The sequence below is a fragment of the Protopterus annectens genome, chromosome 7.part0 (genome assembly GCF_019279795.1).
Source record: "Protopterus annectens isolate FY-2018-M chromosome 7.part0, PAN1.0, whole genome shotgun sequence".
Lineage (NCBI taxonomy): Eukaryota > Metazoa > Chordata > Ceratodontiformes > Protopteridae > Protopterus > Protopterus annectens.
Genome location: NC_056739.1, coordinates 191861148 through 191876694, shown reverse-complemented (window position 1 = coordinate 191876694; position 15547 = coordinate 191861148). Strand labels below are relative to the sequence as shown.

Sequence of the window (15547 nt, the reverse complement as noted above, 5' to 3'; positions counted from 1 at the left end):
TACGCCAGATAATGGAGTTAGCAAACATGAGAGCTGTGGAAAGAGTGCCAACAGCAGAGCAAGGAAAGGGGTTCTATTCCAGACTATTCCTAGTTCCAAGAAAGGCAAAAAGTTGGAGACCAATTCTCGACCTGTCCACCTTAAATACATACATCATTGTCCCAAAATTCAAAATGCTGACCCTACAGCAACTTCTTCCCATGCTGGGCAAGGAGTCTTGGCTGGTAACTCTAGATCTCAAGGAGGCATACCTGCACGTCCCCATTCGACCAATCTGCAGAAGATACCTCAGATTTCTTGCAGGATCAGAGCACTATCAATTCTCAGCATTGCCCTTTGGCTTATCTACTGCCCAGAGTATTCACAAAATGCCTGGCATCAGTAATCGCCCATTGCAGACTACAGGAATTCAAATTTACCCATACCTGGACGACTGCCTGCTACAAGGGGACAACAAAAGCAAGCTGACAACAGATTTACAAAGGGTCATTTACTTGCTACAAGCACTGGGATACACAGTCAATTTACAAAAGTCAAGGCTAATACCATCCCAAACAAGGACATTCTTGGGCTGAATTGGACACAGTAAAACAAATGGCATTCCTGACTACAGAACAACAAAAAGAACTTCCTCTTTACTTCTTGGCACTAACAAAACTGAACAAGTTAACAGCAAGAAAAGTACTGCAGGCCTTGGGCTTCATGGCATCATGCATAATCTTGGTTCCATTTGCCAGACTACATATGAGAAAACTACAGTGGTACCTAAAGAATTTATGGTCCCAACACAGACACAGTCTAGAAACAGAAATCCCACTAATTCCATGCTTAAAACAGGAGTTCCTATGGTGGGCTCAGGCATGCCAGTCAAACCCAGGCCTACCCTTTCGCAGATGTCAAGCAAGCCAGACCATCACAACAGACGCTTCAGACCTAGGATGGGGGCCCACATGCTGGACAAATGCGTGCAAGGATTGTGGACACAGGATCAACTTCACCTGCACATCAACCTAAAAGAAATGCTGGCAGTAAAACTGGCAATCCAAAAGTTCAAACCATTTCTCAAAGAGGGCCAGTTGATGATAAGGACAGACAACACCACAGTCATGTGGTACATCAACAAACAGGGAGGCACTCATTCATACCCCTATGCAGAATGACCTTGGAGCTGTGGACCCTGGCACTCAGCTACAACATGCAGTTACAGGCAATATTTGTACCCGGGAAACACAATACTCTAGCAGACATATTAAGCAGAAACACTTCGGATGCCCACGAATGGAAGCTGCACCGGACATCTTCAAGACCATCTCAAAGAAATGGGGAATGCCACAGATAGACCTATTCGCATCACCTCTCAATCACCAGCTCAAAAATTCTGCACAAGGACATTCCACCCACTAGAATGGAAAGTGGATTCGCTGTCCTTCAACTGGAAAGGCCTAACAGCATATGCATTCCCACCTCTTCCTTTGATACACAAGGTACTACTAAAAATCAAGGAAGAACGTCCAAGGATAATCCTGATAGCTCCAAACTGGCCAAGACAACACTGGTACCCACTACTGAGGAGCATGTCTCGAACAATATGTGGCCAATACCCTGATGCCTTTGATGTTAACTCAGAACAACTACAGCATCATACATCCAAACCTAAAACGTTGCAACTGACTGCATGGAACATCACATAGCAGCAGCTAATCCAGAACTTTCCCAAAGAGTTAAAGACATTATTCTTGAAGCACGCAGACCTTCAACAAGAAGGAACTATGCTGGAAAATGGAAAAGGTTTGTCATTTGGAGTACGGAAAGAGGAAAAGATGTGTCAAACATAGATATGCCTAACATTCTGGAGTATCTGGCGAACTTCTTCATTCAGGCCTGTCCTACTCCTCCATCAAGATACATGCATCAGCTATTTCAGCAGAATACAGCTTTGATCCACCTGTTTTTCGCACCCTTTGCTCAGGCAGTTCCTCAGAGGAATCAAGAATGTAAAACCTCCAAGGAAACCACCATTACCAGCTTGGGATTTAAACTTTGTGCTAGAAAAGTTGACACTATCACCCTTTGAACCAGCAGCAACAGCAGACCTACAACACCTGTCATGGAAAACTGCTTTCCTACTGGCAATTACTTCAGCAAGGAGGGTTTCAGAACTACAGGCCTTAATGGCAGTGCAACCCTTCCTAATCTTCCACCAAGATAGAGTGTCCATGAGGACTAATCCTACATTTATGCCCAAGGTGGTATCCAGAGTGTCTTTAAACCAGGCAATCCACCTACCTACCTTCTTTCCCAACCCACAAAACAGAGGGAAAGAATACTGCATACCTTGGATGTACATAGACAGCTACGCTACTACTTGGACAGAACAAAAAATAGCAGAAAGACTGACCAACTTTTGTAGCCTATGCAACAGGAAGGGAAGGAAAAGCTATTTCCAAACAGACAATCTCCAAATGGATAGGAAATTGCATACGATTCTGTTACTCCTTCCATGGAAAACCAATTCCACAGAACATAAGACCTCATTCTACAAGGGCAACAGCCACTACCACAGCCTTCTTACGAGGAGTGGCAACCAAAGACATTATTGAGGCGGCTACTTGGACCTCCGTGCATACATTTGCCAAGCATTATAATTTGCCTCTATATTCCAGATCCCGAGCAGGGTTTGCCACTGCTGTACTGCAAGGGATCCTAAACACACCATAATCTACTTTTATCCTCCTCCCTAGTTGGCTATGGTATTCTACCCAGTTGTTATGACTGCAGATGCATCCATGAAGGACATAGTACAGTTTTGTACCTACCATAAATGTAGATGTCCGAACTGGATAGCATCTGCAGTCAGGATTACCCTCCCTCCTTCCCTCTGTGGTACTCCTAGGGTGTTTACCCTCCTAATAGCTAGCTGTTGGGGAGTCTTTTATGGTGTATTTGTTTGTATATATGTACATACATGCTTATTGTTGTGTTTACCTCTATCTATTTGGAAACATTGGCATCTATCCAAATTTTAGCTTGCAAGAGGGCTACTGGCATCTGGGGCAAGAAACACTGAGGAAAATGGCGTCGGCTGATGCTTTTATACCCGAAGACCAACAGAGATGACGTCGGGTGGAGTGCGACATCAGCCGAAGCCGGACCCGGACTTTGGAATCCGGCCGACTGAAGGGCTGCCTGACGACAGGACAACCCAGTTGTTATGACTGCAGATGCTATCCAGTTCGGACATCTACATTTATGGTAGGTACAAAACTGTACTTTCCCATCTGCATGGGTGTCATAAAGTTTGTTACTTCTGACTTGAGAAGCATGAAGTTGGCTTTGGAGAAGTTTTTTTACGGAGGTTTCCTTAAAGGAGGGTGGGGTTGGGATGTGGATGTCAAGGGTGATTAGCTTATGGTCTGATCTGACCAGTGATAGGGTGACCACTGGTGTGGAGCATCATTTTTAATCCATACTCCTAAATACTTCGTTTTGTCATGTCTCAATAAGTATGGGCATTCCTGAACCAGTTCATGTGTGGGTACATAATTTACTGCTATTGCCTTTGTTGTAGCTTCATTAATTATGTATCCTGAAAAGATCTGAAACTGCCTCAATATGTTCCACAACACTGTAATGTCTTTTTCTGCTTTTGTCAGGTATAAAATAATATCATATGCAAATAAAGCCAGCTTTTCTTGACTACCATACCAATTATATCTTTGAACTTCTGATTCCGTTATTTTTTTGCCAATGGTTCTAAATGTAATGCAAATAATAAAGGGGAAAGAGGACACCCATGCCTGTTTCCTCTGCTCAAGTAGAAATTATCAGAGAGGACCCCACCCACTTTAATTTTCACCTTCGATCCCTCATATATCCTCCTAACCAACCTTATAATTTTTTTCAGGAAATGCAAATGCTTCCATTGCCCTGTTCATAAAGTCCCAGCTTACTGAAACTTAAAAGAAATAATGACCACACTGTCCCTAGCCCAGCACAAGATAAAAAGACCTCTGAGATTTGGGAGACATGTTAAAGAAATAATGATGTCATCAGCCCTTCCCCACCCAACCCCCCCACACACAAAATTACACCTACCTTCTGTGTACACCCATGAGAAGGACAGGTTTTAGAATATTCAGGGTATAGTTGATTACTAAGCCCATATCCAAATTCATATATGCAGCCTTGGTGTGGGCAGGACACCATCTCCCAGAACGTCTGATGGTTAAGGTATTCTGTGATGCATTTATCCCTTACAGGGTCATTTACTTTTATCCAGACAACCTCCACCAAGCAGTTATAGCCACTTTTTCATCTGAATGTAATAAAGAAGACGACCCTGTAATGTATTTCACCTTTGCCCCAAACAAGCAGTTGCCACACATTACAGTATTGCAACATTGCTTCACATAATCATGCTAGTGCTGCAAATCTTAAACAATACTCAGCAGCAGGCAGCTAGTCATTTCACAGAAGAAGCCACAGGAATTATACCTACTCTGCCTCTGCATGTTAAGTATCCAGTTAAATAGTCCACCTTACTTCTCACAAAAGCACACTAGCCCTTCAAAGCTAGATAGTGACTGTTTAAACTGAACAGTGACAAGGTGAGTTGCTTTCATCCAGCCAAATATGTTAATAGTTGTTCACCTCCACATTCCGCACAAATAAGTTGCCACACATTAAAATATTTCAGCCAGAGTTGCTCCACACAAATCTCAAAGCCAGAATTATTACCCAAAATATCTGGTTGATCGCTACCAGCATAATTGTAAAAACAATAATAACACTTCTCACCACACCATTCCCCACACTCTAACTGCCAGCACAAATCAGAAAGCCAGAAATATGGACAAAAATATCTGGTTGATCAATGAAAAGGACACAGCTAAAATAGTACATGTGCGTGTATAAGTTGAATTAATTATGTGCAGTTTAGATTCATTTGTGAAAACTTGCTTTAACTACTTAAGAGTGAAAAGAAGTGTATAAAATTTGTTGTGCCACATATTACTTTTTAAAAATGATAATGCAATTGGTCTGTTGAAACACAGACCATTTCGCCATGTTTTGAGCAGCCACAACAAATCTCATACCTCAAAACTGAGATGTATACACAAATATTCTGCTTTATGCGGTCTCCCTTTCTCCCCTCGTAAGACAAAAAGTTTAATTTTTTTTCTGGTAAGTCAATGAAATGAGGCAAGTTAGCACCACACAAACAAAAGGGATTCTAATCATACCTCTCAACTGTCCCGATTTTTTCCTCATATTTTTGGGCTGCTGTTTGTAAAATTTGTGGTTTTCTGGAAAATCAGTGAAGATCGAAGTCAGTAAATAATGACATATTTGAGTTTCGTACTTCATATCCTTCAGAAAATGCATGCTAACACACCGTATTACTCTAGCCACTTTCTAAGTTAATAAGAACAATATTTAATATATGTCCCTATTTTTGGGCCTTTGTCCCCCCCCATTATTTTAGTCTTTGTCCAGATTTCTTGCTCTAAAATGTTGAGAGGTATGGTTATGATATTAGATACAGGCAGGACTGTTTTTTTGTTGTTGTTTACATCGAAACTTATGTATGTCTAAATTTGGCATTACTGGCAGTAAACCTCACTAATTTTTCAGAAGTTCAAGATGGAAACCAGTGAACATTACAACTCCTTAAGACTGGGTACCAAAATACTTACCGTGAGCGTAACACTTTGTTTTCCAAGAAACTATTCCTGCCAAGCTGAGCTGGGCTGCTCCTACATCCAATTAAGAGGGAGGTGTAGGAGACGGCCGACTTTTTGAGGGATAGAGCAGGAAAGGAACCTTCTTAACAAATAGGATCAGGATCAGGAATTGTTGCATGAATGACAGATGGCTAACAACCCAGTTGGTTACTGCACCAGGACTTATGACGTCACGTCACAGAAACCAGTCTAGTTGTCAGAACTGTTTGTGTAAACAAAATAAGGCATTCTAATACGTACAAGTTCGTGAACTTGTAAAACAAGTAATGAAATGCAGAGACATAAAACAGTGTATGTTCTCAGACTATTGATGTCATCTAAGAGGATGTGCTGAGGCTATTCTGAGAGCAGTGAGAATGCACATGACCACTTTTCATGGCTGTACGGAATGTGTTTTTATGTACTCTGTAGTACATGCCCATAAAACAAGATTTTTTTATGTTATGACAACACTACTTTTTCAACTTTAGTTTTACAAATGAACTAATGATGATGACAGGATGGCGCAGTGGTGCAGCGGTAGCATTTTCGCCTCACAGCAAGAGGTTCACCAGTTCGATTCTTGGCTGTGGTGCCTTCTGTGTGGAGTCTGCATGTCCTCCCTGTGTTCGAGTGAGTTTCCTCCCACAGTACAAAGACATGGGTCTGGAATGTTTCTCCCCGGGCCTCCACTGAAAATTGGCTTTGTTCCAAGTCAGACTTTCCCAGGAAACAAATGTTAAGTAAATAAATAAGTTTCAGTGGCGGCATTTGTGCTTGTGTAAATGCTTTCCAGACAGTATGAGGTACACTTGTAAGAGTGCACTGTGGAGGTCTAGACATGCAGCAAAGGAATAGTGTAATGACTGGTGCTGTAGGTATCGATTAAGGATGTACAAAATCAGCATTTTAGGCATGAGTGAGTTGAACATAAGCCAATTGTTACATTTGTAACGATCATTATGCTAAAGCTTATGGCACACGATGCACTGAATTGATTTTCTGTACGTCATTTAGAAATGCCAGAACAGAAAGAGGAATGCAGGAACTACACTTAATGTTAATGCCTCTTATCACCTTGCGCCTGAGGTGGCTGCCCCCTTTGCCTCACCCTTGCTACACTTCTGACCCTGGTCAACAAGTAGATGAAATGAATGAGTGAGCGAATACATTTTTAATTTTTGAATTAGGCCGTGATTCTTTTCTGAAATCATTTTTAAGAAAGTTCAATTTTTGTGGTGATGCACAAAAAGTATAGTTAGTTTTAAAGTAATTGTGTGATCGTAATGTGCGAATTAAGTTCTGATTTTAGGATACAGGTGTCCTTAGTGGATTCTGTTTTTGATTTAAACTACTAATATTGCGGCTTTGGGGCATTTGTATGATTTTAGTATGGCATGTGCCATTTTGAGTTGTGATGCACATGTTTTTTTTTTTTTAATGTAATCGTGTATTGTAGTGGTGTGTTTTATAATGATACACTTGTGTAGCTGTGATAGTAATTAGAATGGAGGATGTATAACGTAGACTAGGTAGCAGTAGTGTTTAAAACTGTGGTTAGGAGAGCATGTTCTGTAAGATAGGGTTTGGCCTTGTAGAGTGGACCAAGCATTTGTTGTGTTTTACTGCTGTATGATTGATGTGCTGCTCAGATTTTAGATGTTGGTCTATAATGACTCCAAGAAATTTTATATGAGTTACTCGTTTGTTAATGGTGTTATTTTGTGGATATGATTTTTACATTCTGAAGATCATCTTGAAATGTAGGAGGGGCAGCCTAGCCACATGACACAGAGGGATAAATCCCTGACTGCACCCCATATGTCCTATGGTTGACTAGTAGCATGGTAGTTGGAGGGGCTGAGTGGGGGAGGACAGGAGTGGGCAGCCAATGCCAGCTTGCCCATTCTGGAGGAGGGAGGCAGCTTGGCTCACTGCAGTGGTGACACCTGCAGGAATGCAAGTATGTCTGTGCAACATGAGAGCCTTAGTGTGCATGAGCTGCAACTGGTGTGCCGCTTGGTCAGGAAGTTGTGCTTCAGAAGAAAGTATGCTCTTTCTAAGGCAGCTGTAATGGAGCTTGCAGGCTGCCAAGGGTTAGTGGTAGGACAGCTTGCAGGATCTGAAGGCAGGCCCTCCCCTCACACTTTATTCTCATCTCCATCTGGGAATAAATGTGCAGGAGGGCTGTTACCCCGATGGAACATTGAATGGGTCAGCTGGGTACAGAAAGAAGAGCCACTGGGTCAGTCCACCAATCCTGCAGGCCCAAAAGGAGGGGCAAGAATGATTTATTCCATTTAGTATTAGTTGGGAGTCTATGGGTTGTTTTTCTAAAGTAAGGTGGAGTAGGTTTTTGTTTGGGTTTGAAGCTGAGCTGTGCAGTTTGCTGAGAAAGGCAATGTTCAGTCACCTGCATATTGCATTGTTATTATGTTTAATATTTCGTTAAATATCTTAAATAATAGTGGACCCAGGACTGACCCTTGAGATCTAAGTCCAAGAAAAATCTTTAAATAAAATAATAGTAGTCCTACTGCAGTAAAGCAAGGTAAAAACAATAACAAAACAATAATTGTACAGCAAGTAATATTTGATACTGCAGTTCCATTCTTGATTGGAGTGTCTTCTGTATAAAATCTACCTCTTCTCCCTTTGTCCACATGGGTTTTTGTCTAGTGCCTTGTTTTTTCCCCACATCCCAAAGGGCTTCCATTTGCGAGCACAAATCCTATTCCTTTGAATCCTAAAAACAAAAGGCTTTTACAGCCACAACAGTGGATTGTGAAATTCACTGGTAAGACCTTTATAACATTTTTGCAGGGGAGCAGGTTTCCCTGTATAACATTTTTGCAGGGGAGCAGGTTTCCCTGCACCACATGATGGAGGAGCGGTACCCCTCACACCCCTGCTAGTTGTATAACCTTTCTTAGGGTCACATTTACTGTTCTCAGAATTGTGTCAAAGAACCAGTCCTAAACTAACTGGCGATCCTGCAAATTCTCCATGGAAGACTGTGTGTGTGTGTGTGTCTGTGTATGTGTGTGCCTGTGTGTGTACAGACCGGCATACTATCCAAGATTAGTTTTCCTACTGTTAGTTTTCCTACTTTGTGCTGTTTCGAGGTCCGGGATATGCCGCACCTCTTTTGTGACTCTGAATTGGATAAAGCACCTGTTGAAGAACAAAGAACTGAATATGTTGCATCACCTGTCTTGGTAAGTGTGAACCTCAAAAATCCATAACAGTTTAGGGCACCATTGCTTGGGGTTAAGGGGCATTTCAAATTAAAACTTACCAGTTATTATTACTGTATTGTATTTTTGTTTTGAGTAATCTCTGGATTTCTCATTATAGGTACGATGGTAACTCCCTTCTGAGCAGTATCGAATGCTATGACCCCATTATTGATAGTTGGGAAGTGGTAACATCAATGGGAACCCAGCGCTGTGATGCTGGGGTGTGTGTCCTCCGGGAAAAATGACAAATATAAAGACTGCTAGAACTGAATTATTGTCAGTAACTTGAACAAGAAAAGCCAAAATCTGTGAATTTGGCCTGTAACAGATCGTATAATTCCAGTCACTTCCTTTGAAAAGTGCAATATAGATTACCTCTCATACTGTGCTGTAGCAGTTTGTACAGACATTTTGAAAACAAAAAAAAATTTCCTTGAAAACCAGGTTGGTATTTCTGCAGAATGACTGTAGCATGTGGCTGAGGTCCCTGCTGAAATGGAGGACAGACAGGTTTTTTAGAAGCTGAACTGCATTACCACCAAAGTGGCTGATCTTAAAGTGGACTTGTTCACTGATGTGGTGTGCATAGTTTGAGGAAGTGAAACTGCCAGATCTCCATTCTAGCTGATCGTAGTATTGAAGGAAACTAACTCAGGATTATATTCTGCGTTTAAGCCAGCCTAGTGTGCTGAAGAGTATGGAACATCTGAAAATGGACACAAATGTTTTAGATTTTGAAGAGTATATAACTCTTTTTGAGTTTCTAGTGTCTTGTGAAGTGTTTTATGAAAATCACTGTGTGACACTGGTTTGTACTGAGTATTGTATATTTTCTGTGCCTGAATCTTTTGAACCAGTTATGCTTTACCCGTGTAAGAATGTAAAGGATTTATGCATGAACTGCACTGTGTAGTCCTGGGTAGACTGAAGATACAGCAGTAAGCTGTGGTTATTCTAAGACCATTTATTGTTTCATAGTTGAAACATGCAGTAATGTGAGTCATCATAGCAAAGCGTATTTAAAAATGTATATAGTTTGTGGAAATAGCAACATTTCTGACTGGTACGCCACAGAACAATACTTAAATGTTACTTGAAGTAAAGATTTTACTTTTGCTTGGATACTTTGCGTGCTTGATTCATTTGTCCTTATACTTTTGGTGGCCATGTGGTTCCTGTGGTTACCAGTAATCCTTATTTTGGTTACTTGATTCCACATATGGTACTTAGTTGGTGTGTTCTGGCATGTTTTACTAACTTCCTTACTTGATTCCACATATGGTACTTAGTTGGTGTGTTCTGGCATGTTTTACTAACTTCCTCTAGACAGGACACTTTTATTATATCTTCTTGTTACTTTGATGTGTGTCTGGGGCACTGGCTGGAAGCTGTTCCCACCAGCAGCATAGGGAACTTCTTTTTTATATTGCACTACCCTTTGTAATACTTGCTGTAGAGGATACCCAGCTTCTACTTGTAGCACAAGCAATGCATGTTGCTGTCTTCTTTCTTTGCATTTCAGCACTACAGCCTTCCTTAATGTCAGAAGTGTGTGTGTCTTCATGCAAAGAGAAGGGGATGACACTGAGAGAAAGACAGTTATGAAAAGATGGGGTGGATGCTTTGATATGTATTTTTCTGTATTTGTTAACTGAGATAGATCATTGATTCACACAGACCTTTTTTCCAGCACATTCTTTGAGCACTTTCTAGTTAATTAATTAATTGACTTTCTCAAAGTTGCATAGTAGGCAAATAAAGGCTGAGGTAATGGAACCTCGGACTGCAAAAAAAAAAAAAAAAAAAAAGATATGTAGTAAGTTATTTCTTTACTTCTTTGTACTAAATTTTTGCAAAGGACTTCAAATAAGAAACCAAAGTTCACTGCATAGAGTAGAGTGGTTCTCCCACAGTTGCAAGTACTGCATCTTGGCCATTCATAAAGTGTCGTATGCTAGCTGTGAATATTTGCAGAGTAGCTTTTTCTATGAGCAGCCAGTCAGGCTATTCTAGATCATGATGACTGCTATGGTACTTTGTGTTCGATGCTGCTAGAGATAACGTGGAGTGCTTATGGCAAACCCCAGTAACACACTGTGAAATGAAAGTCAGCCTTACAGTTCAAGGTACCACTCTGAAATTGCCATCCTTCTTTTTTAAATACCTTTATTCAATTTTCAAAGACATAGGCACACATACATTAATAGAAAATAAAGCAAACCGTGATCTGATGCTGTCCGTGTCATTATTGAGCATGGATGGGTCACGGATCTGACCTCGGATCCGAGCTGGCAAAAGTGAGTGACAGCTCTTGACCTCAAGCTCCTCCCCTGTCTTTACGTCCTACTACCTATGATCCTCAGATCTCGTTTGCTGAGGTCGTGAACGGTCGGTTCTTGAGCTCAGGCATTTAATTAAGTATTTTCAATTTCCTAAGACTTTTCTCCTGTTTTTTTTCTTTTTGTCATATTTTAGTGTTGGTAGTGTTTTAGTGTAGTGAAGTTTAATTCTAGGTTCCCTCCCTTCTCTGTAGTTTGTTGCTGGCATTAGGTGTCTTCCCGCCTTTTCCCCCTTCTCTCTCTCCACCATTGTCTTTTGTGGTGTGTGTGTGTGTGTGTTTTTTACACACTGTTCCTCATGTGGTCGAAAGCTGGCCCTCGCCGACTTACATGAGGAGTGTGTCTACTGTCTAGGAAATCTCTATTTAGAGATTGACTGTGATATCTGTGCAGGTTTCAATCCCTGGGCTCTCCTAGACCATAGGAGTAAGCTTTTGCTTAAGGGCTTAGCTTCACGGGTCCCTTGGTTTCAGGGTCTCCCTCAAAGGTGCCCCCAGATCCCAAGAGGAAGCACTCTTCCTCTACGGACCATTCTTCTAAACGACCGAGGCTCTTGGATCCAAATACCCTGGACCTGAGTCAAATCTCAGGCTCCGGGCACTTCGACTCCGGGAGCCTCGATCTCTACAATCTAATCCGATTCTTCCAGGACTGGCAGGGTCTTGGATCTGAATGAGGGGACTAGGTCTCTGTCTGCTTTGACAGCTTCAGCGGATCTGATGGATCCGCTCCAGGCCAGCTTGGATCCGTTGGTTCGGTCAGCAAACACGGCTCCATCGGCTCCAACGGAGGCCATAGTTCTTGTAGATTCCCCGGTTCATTCTAGGTCCTCGGATCCGAAGAGGCCCAGCAGGTCCTCTTCTAGGGACCGTAGGCTTTCCACCCACTCGGGACACTCCTGTGTTTCCTCTAGGTCCCAAATGATGATGAGCTTCGTCAAAGCCCAAATGGAACTGGGTCTGCTCCCATCCCCTAGCCATGCATCAAAGGGTCCCTCACCCACGAGCCTCTCTCCCCGACCAACTCCAGAGAGCTTTGTTTCCTAGGTTCATAGCTCTGCCAAGGAGCGTCAGTTGGCATCAGGAAGTACCCCTACTTCCAAACCTCCTGTGTCCCTGGTGGGGTCGACTCATTTTTCCTCAGGGTCGGCCTTACCTCGTGCCCCAGATGTCCAGCCGGACCACTGAGGGATGGGTTCTGGTCTGGAATTGTCAGATCATTCTCTTCCCCTGGGGGCTTCGGCCCTGGACAACTCGAGACCGATATCTGGGGGTTTGGGTACTGGACCTGGGTCCCACTTTCTGCCACACACAGCCTCGGCTGGTGGGGAGGGGGAGGAGGCACTTTGTCCAGTCCCTCATCCTTTCAGGCGATAGAGAGGTTGGTCGGCTTCCTCCTCCTCAGCTGTGAATCCTATATTACCCGGTTCCATGTTGGGTGGCGAGCCCTCGTCTTTCGTCCAGAGTCAGCCACCCCAAGATCACCTTCAGAGGGGAGTTACCCTCCCTTGGTGTACCCTCCTCCGAGTCCTCCCCAGAGCCCTCAGCAGAGGAGCTTCCTTGGAAGAGGTCATGCAAGAGGAGGCACCTTGACTCCCCTCAGGAGTCTTTGACAGATAACACCTTGGATGAAGGGGACGGGTCCCCCAGGCTTCGGCCCAAGGAAATGTCCTTCAGTGACATCCTGGAAATCCTTAAAGAGCGGGGCAGTTGGACTTTCCCAACCCCGTCCTCCAAGGAGTCCATGTTCCTGAAGGCATTCAGGGCGGAACCATCTACCCCCTGGGTGTCCCCCTCTATGGACAAGTTGGTCCAGCAGGACCCAACAGGACAGCAAGGATCCAGAACTTACTCTCACTTCTTTTTAGTGCCAAAATGAACGGGGTACCTGCGTCCCATCCTGGATCAGAGTCGACTGAATTTGTCAGTCCAGAAGTCAAAGTTCCCAATGGTCACTATTCAGTCCATTCTGCAGCTTCTGCGCAAGGACGACTGGATGTACTCCGTAGATCTCAATGATGCATACTATCACATCAAAATAGACAGACACTCCAAGAGATTCCTGCACTTCCGACTAGGAGCCAATCACTATCAATTCAGGGCCCTGCTCTTCAGCCTCACCTCAGCCCCCTGGGTGTTCACCAGATGTATGACAGCGGTTGCAGTCCATCTGTGGCTGCAAGGATTTCAAGTCTTTCCATACCTGGATGATTGGCTCCTTACAACTCCCACAAAGCATCTTCTCCTTCAGGCAAGGGATTTCACCCTGAATCTCTTCCAAGACCTAGGCATTGCAGTGAATTTTCCGAAGTCACACCTCTTCCCTTGTCAAAGACTGGAATTTATAGTCCTGGCAGCTCATTCCTACAGCAGAATAGCTATGATCCAGCAGCAGGTCCACTCCATTTTGGACCGGAACTGAGTATCTGCCCATCTCATTCTTCAGGTCCTGGCGTTGATGGCAGCAGCCATTTAATTGGTTCCCCTTGCCAGCTTCCACATGCGAGTGCTCCAATGGCCCTTGGCAGTTCAGTGGTCTCCTTGTCTTCACCCCCATGTCTTCCATGATCCGGATCTCTGGAGTCTGCAAACATCATTTGTCTTGGTAGGTCCAGACCCAGGATCTTCTGTTGGGCAGACCCTTTTGCCTCCCCTTGCCCCAAGCCACAGTGACCACAGACACCTCCCTATTGGGGTGGGGGTGAGGGCATTTCCAGGGAAGGATGATCCAAGGCATGTGGTCCCCGTCAGAGACCAAGTTACACATCAGTGTCCTCAAGATGAGAGCAGTCCTATTAATGTTGCAAGCCTTCCAAGATCTCCTCCCCCTCAGGGCGATAACTATTCTGACAGACAACATGGCTGTGGTCTGGTATGTCAACAAGCAAGGGGGAACATGATCATACCCTCTGTGCAGAGAAGCCATGAGAGTTTGGGAATGGGTGATGGCCTCAGGCCGCTTTCTCCTTGCAATACACACCCCCGGCATGTCCAACGTGCTGGCAGACAAGTTGAGCAGGACCATCCTGAGTCCTCACAACTGGTCCTTGAATCAATCAGTGGCAGATCAGATCTTCAGCAGATGGGGGTCCCCGTGCTGCAACCTCTTTGCTTTTTGGGTCAATCACAAGTGCAGCACCTTTTTTGCCCTGATCCTCCCCCTGGGGGAGTCCTCCAGGGATGCTGTGATTCACGATTGCCTTCCGGGTCTCCTCTGTGCCTATCCTCCAATCTCCTTCATTCCCAAAGTTCTGCATATAGCCCAGCACCTGAAGGCTCATCTCAACCTCATTGCCCCCTATTGGCTTCGACAGATGTGGGTCTCCCTTCTCTGGTCTCAACTGAAATATCCACCGTGGATATTGGACCCGGATGCAGATCTCATCTCCCACCCAGTGGGGCTTCTCTCTCCCAAATTCAAGTCCTTGAGACTAACAGCCTGGTTTCTCCAGTTCTGGTGATCCTCAGCCAAACATAGTTGCCTTCCCTGGTGATTGATATTATTTTGGCTTCCCAGAAGCCAGCTACCAAGAGGGTCTACCTCAGCAAATGGAAGAGGTTTTCCTTTTGGGCTCTTCAGAGGGATTTAGATCCCTTTTCAGCCGCCATTTCTGCCATCTTGTCCTTCCTTTGTTGTCTTTTTTCAACAAGGAGCAAGTTTTTCTACGATAAAGCTCTAGCTGGCAGCTATATCCAACTTTCATCTGGACGTTAGTCCTGTGTTTTCTTCCAGATTGTCCAAAGCTTTTCTAAAGGGAGTGTTCTTACTTTGGCTGCCCTTGAAAGAACCTTCTCCTCCATGGGATCTTTCCTTGGTGTTGCAGTCTTTGACCCTTTCTCCTTTTGAACCTGCTGCGACATGTGATATCAAGTTCTTGTCTTAGAAGACAGCTGTTCTGGTAGCTATCACTTCTGCCAAGAGAGTTTCTGAGTTGCAAGCTGTCTGCATCAAATCTCCTTTTATGGTTTTCCTTAAGGGATAGGGTTTCCCTTAGAACCAGTTCTTCCTTTATTCCCAAGGTGGCTTTGGAAAATAACCTAAACCAGTCTATACAGCTTCCAGTCTTTTTACCCAACTATTCTAACAAAGCTGCACTGCCTAGATGTGCATAGACAACTGAGTTTTTACCTGAACAGGACTGAAGAATTTTGAAAATGAGACCAACGTTTTGTGGCATTCTCCCAGACCAGGAGAGGCAAGGCTATTTCCAAAGTCTCCATCTCTCGACGGATTGATGTTCTTCTTG

The 15547-nt window shown here is 43.7% G+C and overlaps 1 protein-coding gene across 3 annotated transcripts in view; it reads left to right on the top strand.

Annotated features, from left to right (window-relative positions):
* The window catches only part of KLHL12 (kelch like family member 12), a 681190-nt gene extending 671106 nt beyond the window's left edge, over positions 1 to 10084 (top strand). For all 3 annotated transcript variants that reach the window (XM_044076678.1, XM_044076681.1, XM_044076679.1), the window contains exon 12: positions 9081 to 10084. In XM_044076678.1, the coding sequence (XP_043932613.1) occupies positions 9081 to 9207 (127 nt within the window). In that variant the 3' untranslated portion in view covers positions 9208 to 10084. The remainder of the gene's footprint in view (positions 1 to 9080) is intronic.
* The last annotated feature ends 5463 nt before the right edge of the window (positions 10085 to 15547 follow it).